Source organism: Halichoerus grypus, chromosome 13 (genome assembly GCF_964656455.1).
Source record: "Halichoerus grypus chromosome 13, mHalGry1.hap1.1, whole genome shotgun sequence".
Classification (NCBI taxonomy): domain Eukaryota; kingdom Metazoa; phylum Chordata; class Mammalia; order Carnivora; family Phocidae; genus Halichoerus; species Halichoerus grypus.
The window spans coordinates 48,644,897-48,666,136 of NC_135724.1; the positions used below are offsets into that span (position 1 = coordinate 48,644,897).

At 39.4% G+C, this 21,240-nt stretch overlaps 2 protein-coding genes across 16 annotated transcripts in view; one reads left to right on the forward strand and one right to left on the reverse strand.

Annotated features, from left to right (window-relative positions):
- Window positions 1-2,089, forward strand: part of ESCO1 (establishment of sister chromatid cohesion N-acetyltransferase 1) — an 81,697-nt gene extending 79,608 nt beyond the window's left edge. For all 11 annotated transcript variants that reach the window (XM_078060534.1, XM_078060530.1, XM_078060533.1 and 8 more), the window contains one exon: window positions 895-2,089. In XM_078060534.1, the coding sequence (XP_077916660.1) occupies window positions 895-1,042 (148 nt within the window). In that variant the 3' untranslated portion in view covers window positions 1,043-2,089. The remainder of the gene's footprint in view (window positions 1-894) is intronic.
- A 3,595-nt stretch (window positions 2,090-5,684) lies between these two features.
- Window positions 5,685-21,240, reverse strand: part of GREB1L (GREB1 like retinoic acid receptor coactivator) — a 268,214-nt gene continuing 252,658 nt past the window's right edge. For 3 of the 5 annotated variants that reach the window (XM_078060543.1, XM_078060541.1, XM_078060542.1), the window contains 6 exons: window positions 15,702-15,867; window positions 14,547-14,774; window positions 13,477-13,618; window positions 12,447-12,647; window positions 9,835-9,973; window positions 5,685-8,478 (listed from right to left, as the gene is read on the reverse strand). In XM_078060543.1, the coding sequence (XP_077916669.1) occupies window positions 8,315-8,478; window positions 9,835-9,973; window positions 12,447-12,647; window positions 13,477-13,618; window positions 14,547-14,774; window positions 15,702-15,867 (1,040 nt within the window). In that variant the 3' untranslated portion in view covers window positions 5,685-8,314. Of the gene's footprint in view, window positions 8,479-9,834; window positions 9,974-12,236; window positions 12,648-13,476; window positions 13,619-14,546; window positions 14,775-15,701; window positions 15,868-21,240 lie in introns of those variants that run through there. The other 2 variants (XM_078060544.1, XR_013443367.1) reach the window with 2 other exon arrangements.

Genomic DNA, 21,240 nt, shown 5'->3' on the forward strand with positions numbered 1-21,240 from the left:
GGAAGTGTGAGTTCTTTAGTTTTGTTCTTTTTCAAGATTCTTTTGACTGTTCAGTGACTCTTCCAATTTCATGAGAGTTTTAGGACCAGCTTGTTAATTTCTGCAAAGCCAGCTATAGTTCTTCTGATTCATAAGCATGGCATGTCTTTCTATTTATTTAAGTTTCCAGATCTTGCACCTCTTTGTTAAACTTAATCCTGAGTATTTATTCTCTTGATGTTATTATCAATGGAATTGTTTTTAAAATTTCATTTTGGATTGTTAATTTCAAGTATATAGAAATTCAGTTAATTTTTTAATATTGTTCTTGTATCCTGCAGCCTTGCTGAACTCATTTCTAATTAGATCTAATAGTTTTTTTGTGAATTCCTTAGGATTTTTGTATATACAAGATCATCCAAAACTGTCTCCAGAAAGAGGTAGTTTTACTTCTTCCTTCCTAATCTGCTTTTTATTTTCTTTTCCTTGTCTAATTACCCTGGCTGGAGCCTGCAGTAAGTACACTGTTGAATAGAAGAGGTATAAGCAGATAGCTTTCCTTGTTCTTGATCTTTGGGAAACAGTTTTCAGTCTTTCACATTAATTTTGATGTTGCCTGACGCTCTTTATCAGGTTGAGGAAGTTCCTTCTACTCAGAATTGTTGAGTAATTTTATCATGAAAAGGTGTTGGGTAAATGTTTTTTAAAACCATTGTTACTTTCATAAAAATTTTTTACCTCAGGTTATTAATAATCTAGACGAGCGATTATTTTCAACAATTTTTAGAACATACAACATTACCTAAAAGTTTTACTGGTCAAATTTTACTTGATAGGTTTTTCCAGTTTTTATGATAAAAATGTTAATTTCTTTTTTTTTTTTTACCCTTCCACACCCCCTCCCTTTTTTAATAGGAGTAACTTTATATATGGCTCATATTTGAGTAAAGAAGAAATTGCTTTCTCAGATCCCACTCCTGATGGAAAACTATTTGCAACACAGTACTGTGGCACTGGTCAGTTTCTGGTATACAATTTTATTAATGGACAAAATAGCACCTAAAACAAATTCGTGCCTGCAGTACTAGAAGACATCTACTGAAGACAATGGATTGGTTGCTGACTTTAACCAGGAACTAGGGCCATTTTTATTACAATGAACTCAGGACTGGCAACAACCGTAAGGTTGTTCCATTTTCATAAAATTGGAAACAATGCAGTAATAGCTTATTATTGTTTTGTTTTTTAAAGAAGATATTTTATTATCTTTTACAGAAATTTATGATTGATGTATTTTATCTATAGTTATTTAGACATGTTTACATGCAGCAGATAATTGTTCATAGTGGACTGAAAACTAATGCAAGGACTATGGTCTCAGTGATAAGTATATTTTGAAGTTCTTAATATGGAAATATACCAGTGTAGCTTGGTACTGTATTTTTTTATATTGATCTGCTGATACCAGTTATAGTTTTAAAGATTGTATTTTTACAGAGCGGGAACCAATGTTTTTGGTTCTTATTCAAGGAGGGTGCAATATTGCATGTCAAAGAATTCAAAGCTAATTCTTAAAGGGCCTGAAATACATTTTGAAGGAACCCCTGCAAAAAGGCATAGTTCCAAATAAGCAGGAAGAATTTGGAATATTGAGCATTTTCTTCCATTTCTTTCTTTCCTATTCTTGATGCAGGAAGAAGTGGAAGGTGGTAAAGAATTGAGGCTTTTCTTCTTGGAGAGCTATAAAGTGACTAGAATTAGAAAGTACCCTCTAAAGTTTATTATTCTTTCATTCCGGTTTTATTTCTTAAAGTAAGTGGCACCTGGGCACACTTAGGCTATTAACAAATCCCAAAGAGGTTTATAAAAACCTATGGAATAGTTGTAAGCTAACTATGGATGACTTGGTATCTGCTTTGTTATTCCTCAGAAATACTACACTGAGTATATGCCCGCGTTACTGGACTTCATTTTGATACTTGTCAATCCTTCATAGTGCCCTCTACTTTTAAAGGGTTTATATGTTGAAAAACTGCTGTGGCCTTTTATGACCTGTATATAATGTAGAATAAAATAATAAAATACTTGATAGCTTTTTCTAAGTGATAAATGTGATAATAGTGTGTTGTCATTTGTGCTTTTTCAGGGAGTTAAGTTTGATACCTTAAAATATAATTAAAACACCAGCTTCTTAAAAGTTTCACCATTTTGCCAGAGGACCAGTATATCTGTAACAACTCTGAACTTGGTCTTCAAAAGGCACAATCCTAACATGAGAATTTTTCTGGTCTTTCAGAGAAAGAAAGAGCCATAGGCCAAGAATGAAGCACCACTTCATTTAACAAAGACTATTTTTATGAGCTGAAATAATCATATCTCCATTAAAAACCAGCTAAAATTCAGGGCTTTAAATTAGCAGGTGTGTATTTTACCCCCCCCCCCCATAGGTGTATGCTTTTTAAACTTATAGAATGGTATAAAGCTCTGTACTCTGTTTGTAGGGGTGTAAATATTTCCCTCTGACTCGTCATGATAGTCTGACTTTGACACTCCCTTTCCCTTTGGACTAGAAACTATTCTCGTCATCCTTGGTGTCCTCATTTGCTTGACAAGGAGCGTAACTTTTAAAAAGAGGACATTTTCAGGTATAGTGTAGATGCTCTAGTAACTGTTAATTTCATAATACAGCATAATACAGACCCAATTTCCACAGAAGCCATAGTGTGCTTCTTTGTGGAGCCAAACTTGGTGGTTTTAAGGGGACCTGGGAGTAGAGAATATACATTGTTTGGTTTAAATGTTACAGTTATTAGGAAAACCATTATTTTCATGTTTATATTGAAAACACAGCCCCTCAAATAACTTCTGTAGTCTAGGTATTTGTCTAAGAACAGTATTAATGACTCCTAAGTTCTGAGTGTTTGCTGTGTGTCACGCCTTCTGTACGGTGCTGCATTGTTTTATCATGACACCTCGGATGAGGAATCTGGAGCCCAGAAGGTTGAGAGACCACTGTAGCAGTCTGTGTGAAAAATGTTGAAACACAGAACTAAAACTGATGTGTTGATGGAGACGAGGAGACAGATAAACTTGGGGAAGATAGAATTGAAGAATTGAAAGAGCTGATAACCAGCTGGACAAGGATCATGGCAAAGAATCTAGGGCAATTTGGAATTTTGATTTGGGTAACTGGATAGATGGATTGACTGAGAAGGGAATACTGGAGAATTATGTTGGGAGGATTGGACCAGAAAGGATGAACTCAATTTTGGTAAAGATTTTGAGGTGGTTGCAGAATCTCCAAGTGGAGATACCTGTTTGGTATATAATTGGATATGTTGATCTAGAGTTTGGAGAAGTTTGAACTAAGGAAATATATTAATGTAGTTATTCAAAGGTTTAGAAGAGATGTCCCCACCATGGGGTTTGTAAAATGACAGGATAGGAGAGAGTTGTGAGGAACACCATCATTTAGGAGTCTCAAAAGAAGAGTACCTGGGAAGAGGTAAGAGGATCAGAAGAGAGTGGTAGAAACCAAAAGAAGAGTTTTAAAAATCAAGAATGGTCAGTGCTATCACATCGCAACTGAAGGCTGAAGAATGACACTAGAAAAAGAAGAGCGGTCTTTTCGGAGTGGTGGAGGCAGTAATGGACACAGTGAGTATACACTAATGGCCACAGTCAAACTTCAAAAGAAGTGATTCTATAATTGTGATTGTATAAATATGTCTATGAATTTGTCAGCTGCCCTTGAATAGTTGGTTCATTATAAAAATGTCTGGAGCGTCTGGGTGGCTCACTCGGTTGAGCATCTTTTTTTTTTTTTTTTAAAGATTTTATTTATTTATTTGACAGAGAGCGAGCGAGCGAGAGCAGGAACACAAGCAGGGGGAGTGGGAGAGGGAGAAGCAGGCTTCCCGCCGAGCAGGGAGCCCGATGCGGGGCTCGATCCCAGGACTCTGGGATCATGACCCGAGCCGAAGGCAGATGCTCAACGACTGAGCCACCCAGGCGCTCCGAGCATCTGACTCTTGATTTCGGCTCAGGTCATGATCTCAGGGTCGTTAGATTGAGCCCCGTTTCGGGCTCCGCGCTTGGCAGGGAGTCTGCTTGAGATTCTCTCCCTCTCATGTTGCACGCACGCACTCTCTCATTCTCTCTCAAAAATAAATCTTTAAAAAAAAATGTCTAGTATGTAGACGTTATAGCAACTACAAGTATAGATAGGTATCATAAGGTTTCATGTGTTATATGCCCTTTTCTACATGGACATGCTTTCATTTTATTTTAAAAAAATCATAATTTTATGAGTGAAGCATGATTGTCATAAGGACAATAAGTACAATAGACATGCAGTGACATTTTAATTGTTCTTGCTTACATTGCACAGCTGCCCAGATATAGTCCTGCCTAGCCATATTTCACCAGGAGTTAAGATTGCTGAGTTGGTTTCTGGAGAGTGACTGCAGACACGTTTGTCTTCTATCTGTTCTCATGGCTCTTGGGCCTTTTGGCACATAAAGGGAAGATACTGTCTTATAATAACCTCCTCCTGCCACACCATTCTAGTAAAAATAAAACACACTGGACTACTTACAGAACAAAAAAGTGGTCAGAAAACTTAGTGTTGCTTTCTCTTAGAACTTACTCCACCTGCTGTCATAGTCACTGCAGTGGATGCTTTCCTCAGCTCAGTGCTTGACAGTAAAGAGCAGAAGGAATTTACTGTGTGAATGGCTTTAAACCTTGGCCTCAGAGGCCCTTCCTGAAATCACCTTTAGTGATGGTTTCTTTCAGTAAAACCAGGGTTTCAGTGTTAGAGCAGTGTTCTCCTAGAGGAAGCTTACGGGTCAGTTTCCATGACTCAAGAGAGGCCTGAGGAATATTTGTTGCCTAGATGTTATTTTAGCGTTAGGTAGTTGAATACAAAGGTACAGCAGTCTGAGTTTCACAGCTTTTTGGTCCTTCCAGTGGAGCAGCTGCTTTGGAATATGTAGTGGAACACTGGCAGTTTCTACTTGCTCCTGAATCTGTCACCACACTTAACAAATGTTTATTGCCCCTCCTGAGGTAAACGACCAGGGATCCTTGGCCTAGAAGAGTGTTTTCATGGTTCTTTATCAAAGTCTACTATATAGGCTAAGCACTCTTTACGTGAGCCTGATGCGGGGCTCGATCCCAGGACCCTGGGACCATGACCTGAGCCGAAGGCAGATGCTTAACGACTGAGCCACCCAGGCACCCCTAACAAAGTTATTCTTAAAAGTAGGTAGTTGGGAAATAAATTTGGAGATTAACACCTTCTGTCATACTGCACAGTTCTCGCAACTCGCAGAAGCAAAGTTCTGTTTCTGAGGACCCCAAATGAGTGTAGTTGCCATCTATAAAAGATTGGGGATATACTCTGAGTATTTCTAATATCTCTAAAAATCATTTTTAGATCTGTCATCCATACTTAATGTGGAACTCTGCAAATGGGCATGGTGCGTAGATACTTTATATGTGTGTATTTTCTTTGTATAAGCTACAGATTTTCATTCAACAAGTATTAACACTTTCTTGGACTGTTAAGCCAGAGAACAGTCAACTCTTAGAGTCATCCAACCTGTGATATGTGGACTTCGTGTCTTTTTTGGACATTGCCAGTGGTAGGGAGCTCATTCCATTTTTGAACATACCAGAAAATTAGTGTAAAGAAAACAAACTTTTTCTTTTTTGGGGGAGGTGGGAAAGAATTTTAATACATTCACCAAATTAAATGAAAGGACAACATACTGTAGACACAACTTAAAAGACAGTTTAGAATCATAAACAAAATGTGAGGTAGACCAACTAGTGAAATTCACCAAATTTTGGTTAAGAAAATTTTACAGTAATAAAGTAACACAGGTGCCTCCTTTTCTAAAAATCACAAAAAGCAATTGCATAAATTACAGCCAAAATAATTGAATACAACAATTCTCATCTAATTTTAGTTTACATTCAGTATTAACCTGTGTGAACTGTCCTACATGGCAAGGTTCAACAGGTCTATAGATCAATTATTATGCAGGCCTAGCAAACACATTCATACCACAATGTTCTAAAGGATGGCAAGGCTTGAAGCTGAACACACCAAGGTATGTATTAACAAATCATGGTGTCTGTGCTTGTGCAATTTTATCCTTAAAGGAGAAGGACCTAACATTCTCTAAAGAATTATACTGATAAGGTGATTTTAAAAGATCCAAACCTTAGTAATACAAGCATTGAAAAGAATAGGCAGGTCATTTGGAATTTTCCATCATTGGGGTGATGGTCTTTTTGGCTTTTTTCCGGCACTTTCTCTTCCACAGGGTTAAATAGTATTTAAGAGATCACAGTTACTTGATTTTTCAGAGTGCAGCCGTGGAGTACCTGCATCTAAAGTTACTACTTTAAAAAACACACTTTAGACTTTGAAGCCATAAAGCCAGAAGAAACCCTGAGAGGCCATCTGCCCCAGGTACAACTGTTTTGGAATTATTTCAAGTATCTTATTTGCTCTATATAGTAAATATTATTGGAATATTGCACAAACAGTGGGTTTCTTGATATCATCTGCATTAGGCCCTTTCAACAAAACAGGAACAATTGAAATACATTCATATCTAAATCAACTTGCTTCAAAACGTACCTCTTTACCAAAAATTCTGCTGTACTAAAATTAAGGAGTATTTTTAAAGAATACATAAGGCAGATCCTCTTTGAAGGACAATTAAAAAACATGGGGTTTAAAGGAATTGTTCATTTCAAAATACATTTAAAGCATCATAAGTAGCTATATTAAAACCAAGAGATCTGCAAACCATTTTTAGATTAGTACATTCCATCTTTTCACTACTGTAAACTCCTTGTTATCACAAGCTAATAAAGCTGGTTGGTTAACATTATTTGTTCTAAGTAAATGCAGGCTTAGTCAGCCCCCTCTCAGTTTCAGGCCACAGATAAGACATCAGTTCAAGTAACAATGGCCATTTTAAGTGGGTACATATGGGCTAATAAGAAAAATGTCAAAGAGACTGTTTAATGATGAGACCTGGAGTAATTTAAGCATAAACTTCCAATAGACTTAGTTTGTTCTAGAACATTTTCTAAAAGTCTGTTTTTGATTAAAATATATTGGTGAGAAGTCTGTAGAAACTTACACTGTTCATATTGAACAAACATCCCCTGCTGATTTTAGTGAGTCAGAGACTTTAATGGAATCTTTCTTACTCCTCACAAGAGAATCACTTTCTTACTCCTCACAAGGATTAAAACGGTTGTGTCTCTCTCTGGCTCTGTTTCCCATTTCAGCGATTTTTGTGTTGTTGTCAGTATAAGGTAGCTGATACTCAGTGTATCTTTTAAAGGAAGCTTTGCTTGAGGCCCTGAAAAGAAAGAAACTAATTCCACGCCACACAGAACCATAGCCTGACATGTGGCTTTCCTGGCTTAATTCCATCCAAACAGGGTGGGTATGGGGTGGCCGCTGACAGCTTTTTAATTGGCTCAACTACTGAATTAGGTTCTCCTTGTAAAAGATTAAAAACTCTGTTCCATATTCTCATGGACATAGTGTGCTTAGAGACTGGAAACATTTTTAAAGAATGAAAAAAAAGGAATTTCAGCAAGGAGAAGCTGCATAAATGCATACAGTGCCTGCTCTGCATTTACTGATTTGTTTGTTCAGTTTTAAATAGTAAACTTTTAACTCCTGTGGAAATTTTGCCAAAAGTTTCAATACATATAAGATTATAAATCTTAAACTAACACTGCACAGAGAAAGACAAAGCTACTTCTTTTTTTTTTTAAAATACAAATATCTTCTACATTCTATCATTTCAGACCCCTGAGTAATACTGTACCAAAGTACAGATCTGAAGAGAAACTGAGGGTTCAGGCCTCAAACGTTAATCTTCAATTAATTCCACACCAACGGTGTGAGTCTCATGTAACACATTCAGGCTAGCTAATGCCAAGAGTCCGTTTTCCCCCTAACATAGTGTAGTAGAAAAAACAATGCAAACTCCATGTTCATTCTCCAAAGTGTATCCTCCTCAGGCTCCCATGGCAGACCATGTCTTAAGTAATTGCATAACTGCCTAGGGTGGAGTTAACCTGAACTTAAGGTCCTGACAGTGGAACTGAAAGAGACTGATCCCCCAAAGATCTGGGTCAGGTTGGGGTTGGAGGGGTGGATTTCTTTGGAGAACAAATATGTTGCACTTTGCTCCACAGTGATTGTACTTTAAAGGAAAAAAAAATCCCAAATAATTGTTTCTGCCCCACCCCACCTAGGCATCCCTTTGCTATTTTTGGTCTCTTCAAAAGCTCATACATGGCGGCCAGTAAGAAAGTAGAGGGGCTTGTCATCGCTGCTGTTTGCAGTTTGAAACTCGTCCCGGAGGCGGAACTGCCACTCATCCTCTAGCTCTAAGCGGACAATTGTTTGGCGTAAGGAGCTTCTGTCTTGGCAGATGACACACAGGGTAGCACCTTCAGAAGAAAGGCAGAAATGCGTCTTAGGCTCAGGGATTGAAATTATAAAGAACACGCCATTTTTTTCTGATTATATCCTCTAAGCTGACACATCTGAGAACCAACATAAAGGTAAGTGACCTATCACAATTATTTGTTATAATTTTAATTTTTGAGTAAGTAGTCTTACAAATTCAAAAGTTTAAGAGTGTAAAGTGAAAAATCACCCCTTCCCCTGTGGTAACCAATGGTAAAACCAGTGTTCTGTGTTTCTAGTGCAGGGTTTCTCCACCTTAGCAACACTGGATCGTTCTGTTACAGGGGGCTGTTCTGTTCCTGCAGGATGGTTTAGTAGCCTCCTTGGCTTCTACTCACTAGATGCCAGCAGCACCTTCCAGTGTGGCAACCTAAGATATCTCCCGATATTGCCAAATGTCCCCTGGGAGGCAACCCCCGCCTCACTGCTCCAGGTGCATTTTATGCGTATATAAATACACAATATCATCTCTTCTTAAATTCTACAAATGAGTAAAATCATACAGTATTTGTCTTTCTCTGACTTATATCACTTAGCATAATATACCCTCTAGGCCCATTCATGCTGCTGCAAATGGCAAGATCTCTTCTTTTTTATGGTGGAGTTAGTCCATTGTATATACACTTGATCTTAGCCAAAAGGCCGAGAAGCGATTAGTCCATTGTATATAAATACATCTTCCTTATTCATTCATCTATGGTGGGACACTTGGGTTGCTTACATATATTGCCTATTGGTAAATAATGCTGCAACAAACCTTGGGGTGCATGTATCTTTTTGAATTAATGTTTTCGTTTTCTTTGGGTAAATAGCCAGTACTCTTTAGTTTTTGAGGAAACTCTACATTGTTTTCCACAGTGGCCTGTGCACAATATTCTGAATCTTAACTTTCTTCACTGAGCTCAGAGGTCATCTTGTCATGATTATTTGTGATGCTTAATCTGCAGTTTGTTCTTAGGCAGATCTCTTTTGTATAGTGCATGCCTGTTGAAGCAACTTTAGTTTCTATACCAGAATCACAAGTCATTAACCTGATTTTTACTAAAATTAGATTATTTCTGTTTACATTGCATCATTCCTTTCTAAAATTAATAGTGGCAAAAACAAACTTAATGTGATCGCATTTCTGGCCGTGTATGTGCAGTTTGTCCTGGTAGAACAACAACCTGATTCTACCCCTGCCCCAGTTAAGAAAATCGTGGCCCTGGTTTAAAAGCCAAGTGTTCAACTTACTGGCAAAAACGATTGTTAAAGTGCTTTTTTATATGTTTCACCTCCCTGTTTTGTCCAGGGGAACAATGGCATTCACAAGCAAAAGACACTTAAGTTTGACTTACCTTTTAGAAACTTAAATTTCTTCAGAAGATCAGCACCTACAAAAGAGTCACAGAGGTACAAGAGAAGTCCACTGAAAAACACCCCTTCACAGCTGACATTGCTGGAGTGGGGTCTGGAGCTGACGTAGCATATGGCCACCTGGAATCATCAAGCAGACATAGCATGGGCATTTCAAAAAGCAAGTAAAACCGTCGGTACTTTAGCTGAGTGAGCCAGTACCTTCCTCTTTAGCTGTTTCAGGGTAAGGTAAAGGAGGTAAACTTTTTTTACTGAAACTTAAATAGGCTGGTTATTTAAACTCTGCACCTATTTTATTTAGTGTGCCAAGTTTTAACCTATTTAAATCTTCGTGTTTCTGTTAATGAAGGACTGTTGAGAGAATTAGTAGTAAGAAACAAAACAGGCCTCTCCACCTAAACGTCTTTATAAAATGAAAAACTGCCTTCCACAAAAAGGCATACTTAGAAAAGTTTAAATGTTCTGAGTAGAAATTTTTTATTCTCATTAATAATCAGCTTTTCATTTAGATACACTTACATTTTCAATCAGACAGAAACTTCAAGCAGTACATGATTTTACTGGGTGTGGAGCCCAGTGTGGGGCTTGAACTCATGACCCTGAGATCAAGACCTGAGCTCGAGAGTCTGACGCCTAACTGACTGAACCACTAAGGCGCCCCCCAGCAGTGCATGATTTTTTTTTTTAATTATTTATTTATTTATTTATTTGAGAGAGAGAACACAAGCAGGGAGAGCAGCAGGCAGAGGGAGAGGGAGAAGCAGACTCCCTGCTGAGCAGGGAGCCCAATGTGGGGCTTGAACCCAGGACCCTGGGACCCATGACCTGAGCCCAAGGCAGATGCCTAACCAACCCAGCCACCCAGGTGCCCCACAGTGCATGATTTTTGAGATTCAGTTCTATATGGCTTGCATGTACAGAGTATAACTATACAGAAATTACAGGGAAGTAAGATAGTTGGGGAGACTTGAGAACAGTGAAATGGCTTACTGCATGGACCTGACCACTTGGATCCAAATAACTGGTTCCTCTGCTTAGTAGCTAGTAGGTGACCTTGAGCAGCTTCCTTCATTTTACCATATACCTCAGTTTCCTTGTCTGGAGAAGTAACAGTAGTACCTGTTTCATAGGACTGTTTTGTGGAATAAATACTGTAAACTGCTTAGTAGGTATTCAGTGAGTGTTAGCTGCTGTTAGACAACACAGTCTTACTGCTACTCCTACTAACATCTAGAGCCCTGGACCCCGGGGTGGAGGAGTTTGGAGATATCATAAAAAGCACTATTATACCTAATGGTTTTTAAGGTTCCTTCTACCTCTACAATTCTACAGTTCATGGTCCAACCATAGTGTAGATTACTGAAATTTCTTAATAATGAGAATGTAAAGTGTTTATGCTATTTGAATTAAAAATCCGTTCCCAGGGAGCGCCTGGGTGGCTCAGTCGTTAAGCGTCTGCCTTCGGCTCAGGTCATGATCCCAGGGTCCTGGGATCGAGTCCCACATCGGGCTCCCTGCTCTCCCCCTGCTTGTGTTCCCTCTCTCTCAAATGAATAAATAAAAAATCTTGAACAGTTGTATTTCAGTCTGAAGAGATTGTGTATGTCAATACACACAGAGAAAAAAAGCCAAAGAGGAAATCTAGTACACCAAAATGTTAACTGTTCCCATTGCAAGTGATTTTTTTCTTTATACCTTTTAATTTTTTATAAGATTTTTTATTTATTATTTTTTATTTATTTGTGAGAGAGAGAATGAGAGACAGCATGAGAGGGAGGAGGGTCAGAGGGAGAAGCAGACTCCCTGCTGAGCAGGGAGCCGGATGTGGGACTCGATCCTGGGACTCCAGGATCATGACCTGAGCCGAAGGCAGTCGCTTAACCAACTGAGCCACCCAGGCGCCCCAATATACCTTTTAATTTTTTAAAAAGCTCTTTACAAAGAGGATATTATGTTAATGAATAGAATAAAATATTTTTAAAACAATACTAATAATCATAGGGGAAAGCTTAGTGGCGGAAGCCCTTAAAGGTCTGAAGGCCATCAGTGGTCTAAAGGTGCAAGTGACAAATTTTTTAAAAAGCTAAAACTGATGGAGAATTTGAGACAGACGAGAAAGAATGAAAAATAAGGAAACAATGGAAAAGAAAGAAATCCAGGAATAGAAAGTGGTGACGTGACAGCTCTAAAGGTCTCCTGTGATCCCCTAAATTGTTCAGCAATCACTGAGCTCCTAACAGTGGCTAAGACACTGTGTGCCTCCGAAGAACTGTGTCTTGTGGAGAAACATCATCACGTGATTATAAGATGGTCCAATATATTGTAGGACAGCAGGCAACTGCTTCTGTCCAAGGTCATGGGTAGGCTTCTCAGTGGAACTGACTTCTGAGCTAAGCTTTGCGTATTCACTGGCTCACTGTGGAGAGCTGAAGTAGATATGGGGAGGGACAGTTGCCATCACATCTTGTGTGAGCCTTTGCAGTATGTCACAGGCTCCTTTTTTGTCTCCATTTAAGCTTTCAAATGGGAGCTAAAATGGGAAAGAAATGGATGGAAGTGGGTAAAAGCACAGTACTAGCCCTTTTCCCTTTACCTCTGGTCCAATGTTAAGGTAGCAGTCAATGGCCAACACGGGACTCCTGAAGTTATGGATGGCTTTGGGGAAGAGTTTGTAGGAAGCGTGCTGAAGGAACTTCTCCAGGAGAAACTGCGCGGGGGCTGCCAGTAGTGTGTGTTCACTGTCGGGAGCACAGACATACTGAAGGGGCAAGATGGGTGCTAAGCTCTCTGACACCTGAAATCAGAGCCGAGATTATCATGGGAAATAGGTCCGTCACTGGATGAAACGGGCAAGGAAAAACTGCATTGCATACTAACGGTCCCCAAATAAGAGCAGTAGCAGAGTGACAGATACTAGGCTCATATGTAAGTCTGTCATTCTTGGGTTCTGAAGAAGTTCTTTCCCCTCGGGAATAGGTTGGAGCTAACTTAACACACGGCAAGGGCAGGAGAAACATAGGCTTCTCAGAAAGTTAAACTGCATTTAGCAACATTGTGAGGGCCCACAGGAAGCCTTTCACAGTGCTGCTGGATGTGGACAGGTTAAATCCCATCCCACCAGATCCAAAAAATAAAAGCAAAGAGGTTTCTAAGCTCCATTGGGGAATTTATATGTTATAAATGATTAGATACCAGTAAATCTCTTAAAAGAAATGGGTAGGTCCATAGATTTCACTCTCTCTTTAAAAAAAAAAATCTGGCAAAGGAACAGACCATCTTAATTTACATTTCTTTTATGTATTAAAGAATGTAAAAATGTTAATTTTGCCAGTTTATGAAGATAGAATGTTAAGTTTAAAACTTAAGATTTGGTGGAGTTGTTAAGCCTTAAGTCTAAAGAAAGGTAGATCTGTTGACTTTTCACATCTTCTGTTTGGCTCTGGATGAATCCTCAGTAAGGGGAATGAGACTGCAAACTTGGCATTAAGAACTGACTGCCTTCTGTTCTCTCACTTTCCAGTCAAGTGCCAAGGCTTAATGCCAATGACTAATAACAAATAACAAGTATTAGTAAGAAATTGTTGTCTTAACTTTCAACAGTAGAATCAAGCTTGGAAACTTACCATGATCTTTGGTTTAATGATAAAGTCCCTTTGCCCTCCAACCTGAACGTGTTTCTTCATGAGACTGAAGTTGTTAAAGCGGCAGATGAGCAGGCCACTACTGTTTGTTCTCAGATTAAAGTCAACATCTTCACAGAAATACCTAAATCATAATCACAAGGATAGGTCTCTGACTACCTGTCCATGTTCATCACACACAAATGCATCACAGCTGTAGAAGACAGACTCAGTATCAGCCTTGCCTTCTCCTGGAGTTGGCCCTCTTACCATTGGCCTGTGAACCCCCTGAATTGTACACTGCAGTCATTAAGAGGAGGAGAAAGTGAGATGGCTTTGGCCCCAGATACCCCAAGGGGCCTTGGACATTCCTGAACTGAAATAGGACTGCACGTGATATATCCTCTTGTGGGACACGAATGCAGAGGTGCTCCCAGTTTTAAAATCCTGGCTGCAAACAGGATGAAACATCTGCCAAATTTAAAACACAGACATGAAACAACTCCAGCATATTCTTATAGCTACAGGGATGGGGACTGACATAAGAGGGACTTTATGGTCCCTGACATTCCTCACTTGGCCATTTCGGATTTTCCAGGATGGGGATGTTATTTATTCAGGAGGCAAGGTCAGGGCTAGCCTGCTTATTCTCACCTGCTGGCTCTTCCCTGAAGAACCCAGATCTCTGGATTTTACTAACATTTAGGGAAAGGGATTAACTTCTGAGGATGAAAGAGTTCAGCTTCAATGGGTTATGGGTCCACACACTGATTTGTGTTGACATAATAGTTTTTGTCCCTTAGTTCTTGTTGAATTAATGGGATAACTAAAATGGGTTTTCTAAGCATTTCATGTTGTAATTCCTATGTTTTAAGGGTCTGGGTCAGTTTGAGGGATTCTATGAAGGAACACTTTGGGGCTTGTGATACCCCCTTTCCCTCCTTGTCCATAAAAAAGAGATTATCAGTTTTTCAAAGACCAACTCAAAGGAACAGACACATTGTAGGGGTCAGAGTTGGACAGAAGCAATCAGTAGATACCAGGATTACTTGCCTCCAGGAGGCCTGACTTACCTGTTGAAGTCATACTGCACATTCTGAGTCAAGTCTATGTTAAGGAGAATGAAGTCATGCACATGGCATCTAGAAAATGGGGCTTTCAGGCTCTGAGAAGTCAGCTTGCTGCTCCATTTCTGTATGCCCAGGATTGCGTAGTGGATGATTTTTGGTGTTGCTTCAATATGCTGCAAGACACTCTTCAAGGACACATTCTTACTGGAAACTCCTGCTTCCATGGGCTGGCTATGAAATGTAAAGTTGGTTTAAATAAGAGATCAATAAATATTACTGAGGAGAGGGTCATTTATGAAGGGCTACTACTACTATACAGTATTAATATCTGTAAAGAATATAATTAGCTGGTTTACTTTATATTAGCCTGGAATAGAAAAGAATGTCAAGCCTAGTTTTCATGCTGCCTTTCACTGCTACCTTAAGGAAGCTGCCTTTTGGGGGTGGGGCTTACCACATTAAGGCAGAGAAAGAAATCCAGCCCATCTCAAAATGAATAATGAACAGGGAGTTACCAGCGAGAGGGAGCCAGAGGTTAGAAGCACATAGGTATACCTCCCAAAGAACTATTTGAAAACGTAACTGGCTTCATATCCACAAGTGGAAACAGACACAATGTGTGAGCTGGTAGGGCTTAGAGGTCACCGGGAAGTGTTTCAGTGGGGTGCTACTGATATTTTGGGACCATTTATTGCATAGGATTTCTCCAGGTTTAGCATTCCCTGGTCCTCATGGACCACCTTCACCACTGTCCTAGGAAGGAGAACCACTGATTTTGGCTCAACCCTAATTTTACAAGTGATGGACTTGAGATAAAGAGATGAAATGATTTCCCTTTTCATCCAGGTAGTTACGAAGCAGAGCTGGGGTTAAAAAGCAGGTCTGATTCAGGAGCCAGTGGATTGTCTAAATCATAGCACCTTTCCACAGACTTTATAGCAAACCAAAGCCATGATGCAGAAATAGTCCAGGAATGTAATGGCACACCGAATATCTAAATTTAAAAGAGAGTGCTAGTGAAGGTAGTCTCCTGGATCATTGTTTTGCTCTGGAAAGCTGTACCTCTCTCATTTACTTCCGTGCATAACTATAGCCAAGGAAAGGATCTTCATAGCATTAGGTCATACTCCCCTAGAACTGCTTGGCAAGTACTACTACCTGCTCTGATCCTGAACACTGTGAATGTTCCACAGAACACACGAGTCATCCATCACAACAATGAAAGGCCAGACACACTGGCGTTTAACTCCCAGTTCTTCCAGGCGGTTCCTCTCCAGTTCCAGATTGTGATAGGACAGCTCCTTAATGAGAAACCTGGCAGCACCTGGAAGGCAACATAACCACAGCTGTACAGCCTTCACTCAGGCTTGACCCAAACCCCCCAGACAGCTCACATTCTTTCCACAGGCATGCCTGTTCACGTAGTGACCATGCAGGGTGGGAGGGTCAACCGATTGTTCAGAGCAGTGGTTCTCAAACAAGTAAAAAGAATCACTGAATGAGTCTGTTTAAAATGCTGATTCCTGGAGCCCATCAGCAGAGATTCACTTTAGGTCTGATGAAGGGCCAGAAACCAGAGCAGTCTTTGATGATGCAGATGATTCATGAGCTACACCTTGAGGGGTTCTATAAGAATCCAGTTTCCCCGATGGGACAAAGGATACCACATAGAGGAAACGCTTATTACTGGTTAGTTCCTTTTATAGCCATAAGACGTGCTCTCAGTCTGAGAAGCAGCCACTTGCACGTCCTATTCTAAGGAGTAGCTAGGGTTGCAGTAAGTGGGTATGCTGCTTCTAATGTATCCCCTGCTTTAGGAGATTGACAGCAATGTCTTCTTTGAAGAAGATTCTGGAAACTGGCATTGTTTCCCTAGATGGGCTTTTTTGGAAGAGGCAGTATGGTATAGTAAAAGACTGGAGCCAAGCTGGCAACATTTAAATCCTGATTCCACCACTTTCTAGATGTGTGACAGTGAAGTTAACTCTCCCCTATGCCTTGGCTTCTCCACCTATGAGAAGACAATGATAATGTCCACTTCACAGGATTGTATGGTGCTCAGGACAGTGCCTAACATGCGGTAAGTACTCAGTATTAGAGATTATTAAGATGATGATCATCAGATCCATCCATGTTGTTGCAAATGGCAAGATTTCATTCTTTTTATGACTGAATAATATTCCATTGTGTATATATGCCACATCTTTATCTTTTTTCATCTATCAATGAACACTTAGGTTGCTTCCATAATTTGGCTGTTATAAATAGTGCTAACTCAAGTCAGTCAGAGAAAGACAAATACCATGATTTTACTCATAGGTGGAATTTAAGAAACAAAACGAAAGAAGAAGAAAAAAGACAAACCAAAAAAACAGACTCAACTATAGAGAACAAACAGATGGTTACAGGGAAGAGGGGTGGAGATTGGGTGAAATAGGTGAAGTGGACTAAGTACACTTGATGAGCACTGAGTAATATATGGAATTGTTGAATCACTATATTGTACACCTAAAACAAATACACCATGTTAATTACACTGGAATTAGAATTAAATAAAAAAGATCATCACAGCCAAATTTTATGAGTGGGACACCTGAAAATGAAACAAAATGTAGGTAATGAAATGAAGAGGCTAAAAAAAAACTATTTAATCTATGGAGGAACCAGAAAAACAGTTTGAATAGATCAAGGGTACTACTGGAGATTTAGGAAAATCTACCTTCCAAGAGCATGTGTATAATACTTTGTATACTCAGTGTAGTAAGGACCATATATGAAAAGCCCACAACTAAAATTGTAATGATAAAAGACTGAAAGCTTTTCCTCTAGGATAAGAACAAGACAAGGATTGTTCCATTGTACCATTACCACTTCTATTTAACACAGTACTGGAAATCCTAGCCAGAGTGATTAGGCAAGAAAAAGAAATAGAAGGCATTCAGGTTGGAAAGGAAGTAAAATTGCCTGTTTGTAGGCAACATGATCTTATATGTAGAAAACCATAAAGATTCCACACACACATAAAAACTGTTAGAAATAATAAAAGTGAATTCAGCAAAGTTGCAGATACAAAACAAAAATCAGTTGTGTCTCTATACACTAACAATAATCTAAAAGGGAAATTAAGAAAACAATTCCATTTACAGTGGCATCAAAAAGAATAAAATACTTAAGAATAAATGTTTAACCAAGCATGTGAAAGACCTGTACATGAAAAAGTACAAAACACTGCTGAAAGAAAGATGACACAGGTAAATGGAATGACATCCATGTTCATGGATTGGAACCTGGATGTTCCAAACACATCCATGTTGAGATGTCAATGTTACCCAAAGTATCTACAGATTTAATGCAATCCTGATCAAAATCTTAATGATTTGTGTGTGTGCAGAAAAAAAAAAATCCATCCTTAAATTCACGTGGAATCTTAAGGGACCCTCAATAGCCAAAACAGCCTTGAAAAAGAAGAACAAAATTGGAGGTCTCACAGTTGACTGATTTCAAAACTTACTATAAAACGACAGTAATCAAAACAATGTGGTAGTGGCATAAAGACAGACAAATAGGCCAATAGCATAAAGAATACAGAGCCCAGCAGTATGCTCTTGTGCTTTTGGCCCAGCCCTAAGGGCCTGTATGGTCAAATGATTTTTGACAAAGGTGCCAAGACCATTCAATGGGAAAAGGACAGTTTCTTCAACAGATGGTTAGAAAAACCGATATTCACATGCAAAAGAATGAAGTTGGACCTTTACCTTACACTATATAAAACTAAAATGGATCAAAGATCTAAATACAAGAGCTAAAACTATAAAACTCTTAGGAAAGAACAGGTGAAAAGCTTGCTGTTGTATGCAGCAATGGATACGACACCAAAAGCACAGCCAACAGAAGAAAAAGATTGATAAACTGGACTGCATCAAAATTTAAAATTTCTGTGCACCCATAATGAGCAAGGAAATTGAAGCAGTAATCAAAAATCTCCCAACAAACAAGAGCCCAGGACCAGATGGCTTCCCAGGGGAATTCTACCAAACATTTAAAGAAGAAATAATACCTATTTTTCTGAAGCTGTTTCAAAAAATGGAAAGAAAACTTCCAAACTCATTTTATGAGGTCAGCATTACCTTGATCCCAAAACCAGACAAAGACCCCACCAAAAAGGAGAATTACAGACCAATATCCCTGATGAACATGCATGCAAAAATTCTCACCAAAATACTAGCCAATAGGATCCAACAGTACATTAAAAGGATTATTCACCATGACCAAGTGGAATTTACTCGTGGGCTGCAAGGGTGGTTCAACATCCGCAAATCAATGTGACACACTACATAAAGAAAAGAAAGGACAAGAACCATATGATCCTCTCAATAGATGCAGAAAAAGCATTTGACAAAGTACAGCATCCTTTCTTACTCTTCACAGTGTAGGGATAGAGGGTACATACCTCAATATCATTAAAGCCATATATGAAAAGCTCACAGCAAATATTCTCAATGGGGAAGAACAGAGCTTCCCCCCTAGGGTCAGGAACACAGCAGGGATGTCCACTATCACCACTGCTATTCAACATAGTACTAGCAGTCCAGCAATCAGACAACAAAAAGGAAGAAAAGATACTCCAGTCGTCAAAGAAGTCAAACTCACTACTTGCAGAAGAAATGATACTGTATGTGGAAAACCCAAAATACTCCACCCCAAAATTGCTAGAACTCATACAGGAATTCAGCAAAGTGGCAGGATATAAAATCAATGCACAGAAATCAGTTGCATACCTATACACTAACAAGGAAACAGAAGAAAGAGAAATTAAGGAGTTGATCCCATTTACAATTGCACCCAAAACCATAAGATAACTGGAATAAACCTAACCAAAGAGACAAAGGATCTGTACTCAGAAAACTACAGAACACTCATGAAAGAAACTGAGGAAGACACAAAGAAATGGAAAAATATTCCATGCTCATGGATTGGAAGAGCAAACGTGGGTTTTTTTTGTTTTGTTTTTTAAGATTTTATGTACTTATTTGACAGAGAGAGACACAGCGAGAGAGGGAACACAAGCAGGGGGAGAGGGAGAAGCAGGCTTTCTGCTGAGCAGGAACCCCGATGTGGGGCTCGATCCCAGGACCCTGGGATCATGACCTGAGCCGGAAGCAGACGCTTAACGACTGAGCCACCCAGGTGCCCCTAAAGAGCAAACATTGTTAAAATGTCTATGCTACCTAGACCAATCTACACATTCAATGCAATCCCATCAAAATACCATCAACTTTTTTCACAGAGCTGGAACAAGTAATCCTAAAATTTGTATGGAACCAGAAAAGACCCCAAATAGCCAAAGGAGTGTTGAAATAGAAAACCAAAGTTGGTGGCATCACAGTCCTGGACTTCAAGCTCTATTACAAAGCTGTAATCATCAAGACAGTATGGTACTGGCACATAGATCAATAGAACAGAATAGCCCAGAAATGGACCCTCAACTCTATGGTCAACTAATCTTTGACAAGGCAGGAAAGAATATCTCATGGAAAAAAGTCTCTTCAACAAATGGTGTTGGGAAAATTGGACAGCCACATGCAGAAGAATGAAACTGGACCATTTCCTTACACCACACACAAAAATAGACTCAAAATGGATGAAAGACCTAAATGTGAGACAGGAATCCATCAAAATCCTTGAGGAGAACACAGGCAGCAACCTCTTCGACCTCCAACTTCTTGCTAGACACGTCTCCAAAGGCAAGGGAAGCAAGGGCAAAAATGAACTATTGGGACTTCATCAAGATAAGCTTTTGCACAGCAAAGGAAACAGTTGACAAACAGCCGACAGAATGGGAGAAGATATTTGCAAATGCTCATCAGATAAAGGGCTAGTATCCAAAGTCTATAAAGAACTTATCAAACTCAACACCCAAAGAATCCAATCACGAAATGGGCAGAAGACATGAACACATGTTTCTCCAAAGAAGACATCCAAATGGCTAACAGACATATGAAAAAATGCTCCATGTCACTCTGCATCAGGGAAATACAAATCAAAACCACAATGCAATACCACCTCACACCAGTCAGAATGGCAAAAATTAACAAGTCAGGAAATGACAAATGATGGTGAGGATGCAGAGAAGGGAGAACCTTCCTCCCACCGTTGGTGGGAATGCAAGCTTGTGCAGCCACTCTGGAAAACAATGTGGAGGTTCCTCAAAAAGTTGAAAATAGAGCTACCGTATGACCCAGCAATTGCACTACTGGGTATTTACCCCAAAGATACAAATGTAGTGATCTGAAGGGGCACCTGCACCCCAATGTTTATAGCAGCAATGTTCACAATAGCCAAACTATGGAAAGAGCCCAGATGTCCATTGACAGATGAATGGATAAAGAAGATGTGGTGTGTGTACACACACACACACACAGACACACAGGAATATTACACAGCCATCAAAAAAGTGAAATCTTGCCATTTGCAATGACGTGGATGGAGCTAGAGGGTATTATGTTAAAGCGAAATAAGTCGATCAGAGAGAAAATTATATGATCTCACTGATATGTGGAATTTAAGAAACAAAACAGGATCATAGGGGAATAGAGGAAAAAATAAAACAAGATGAAATCAGAGAGGGAGACAAACCATAAGAGACTCTTAATCATAGGAAACAACCTGAGGGTTGCTGGAGGGGAGGGGGGTGGGG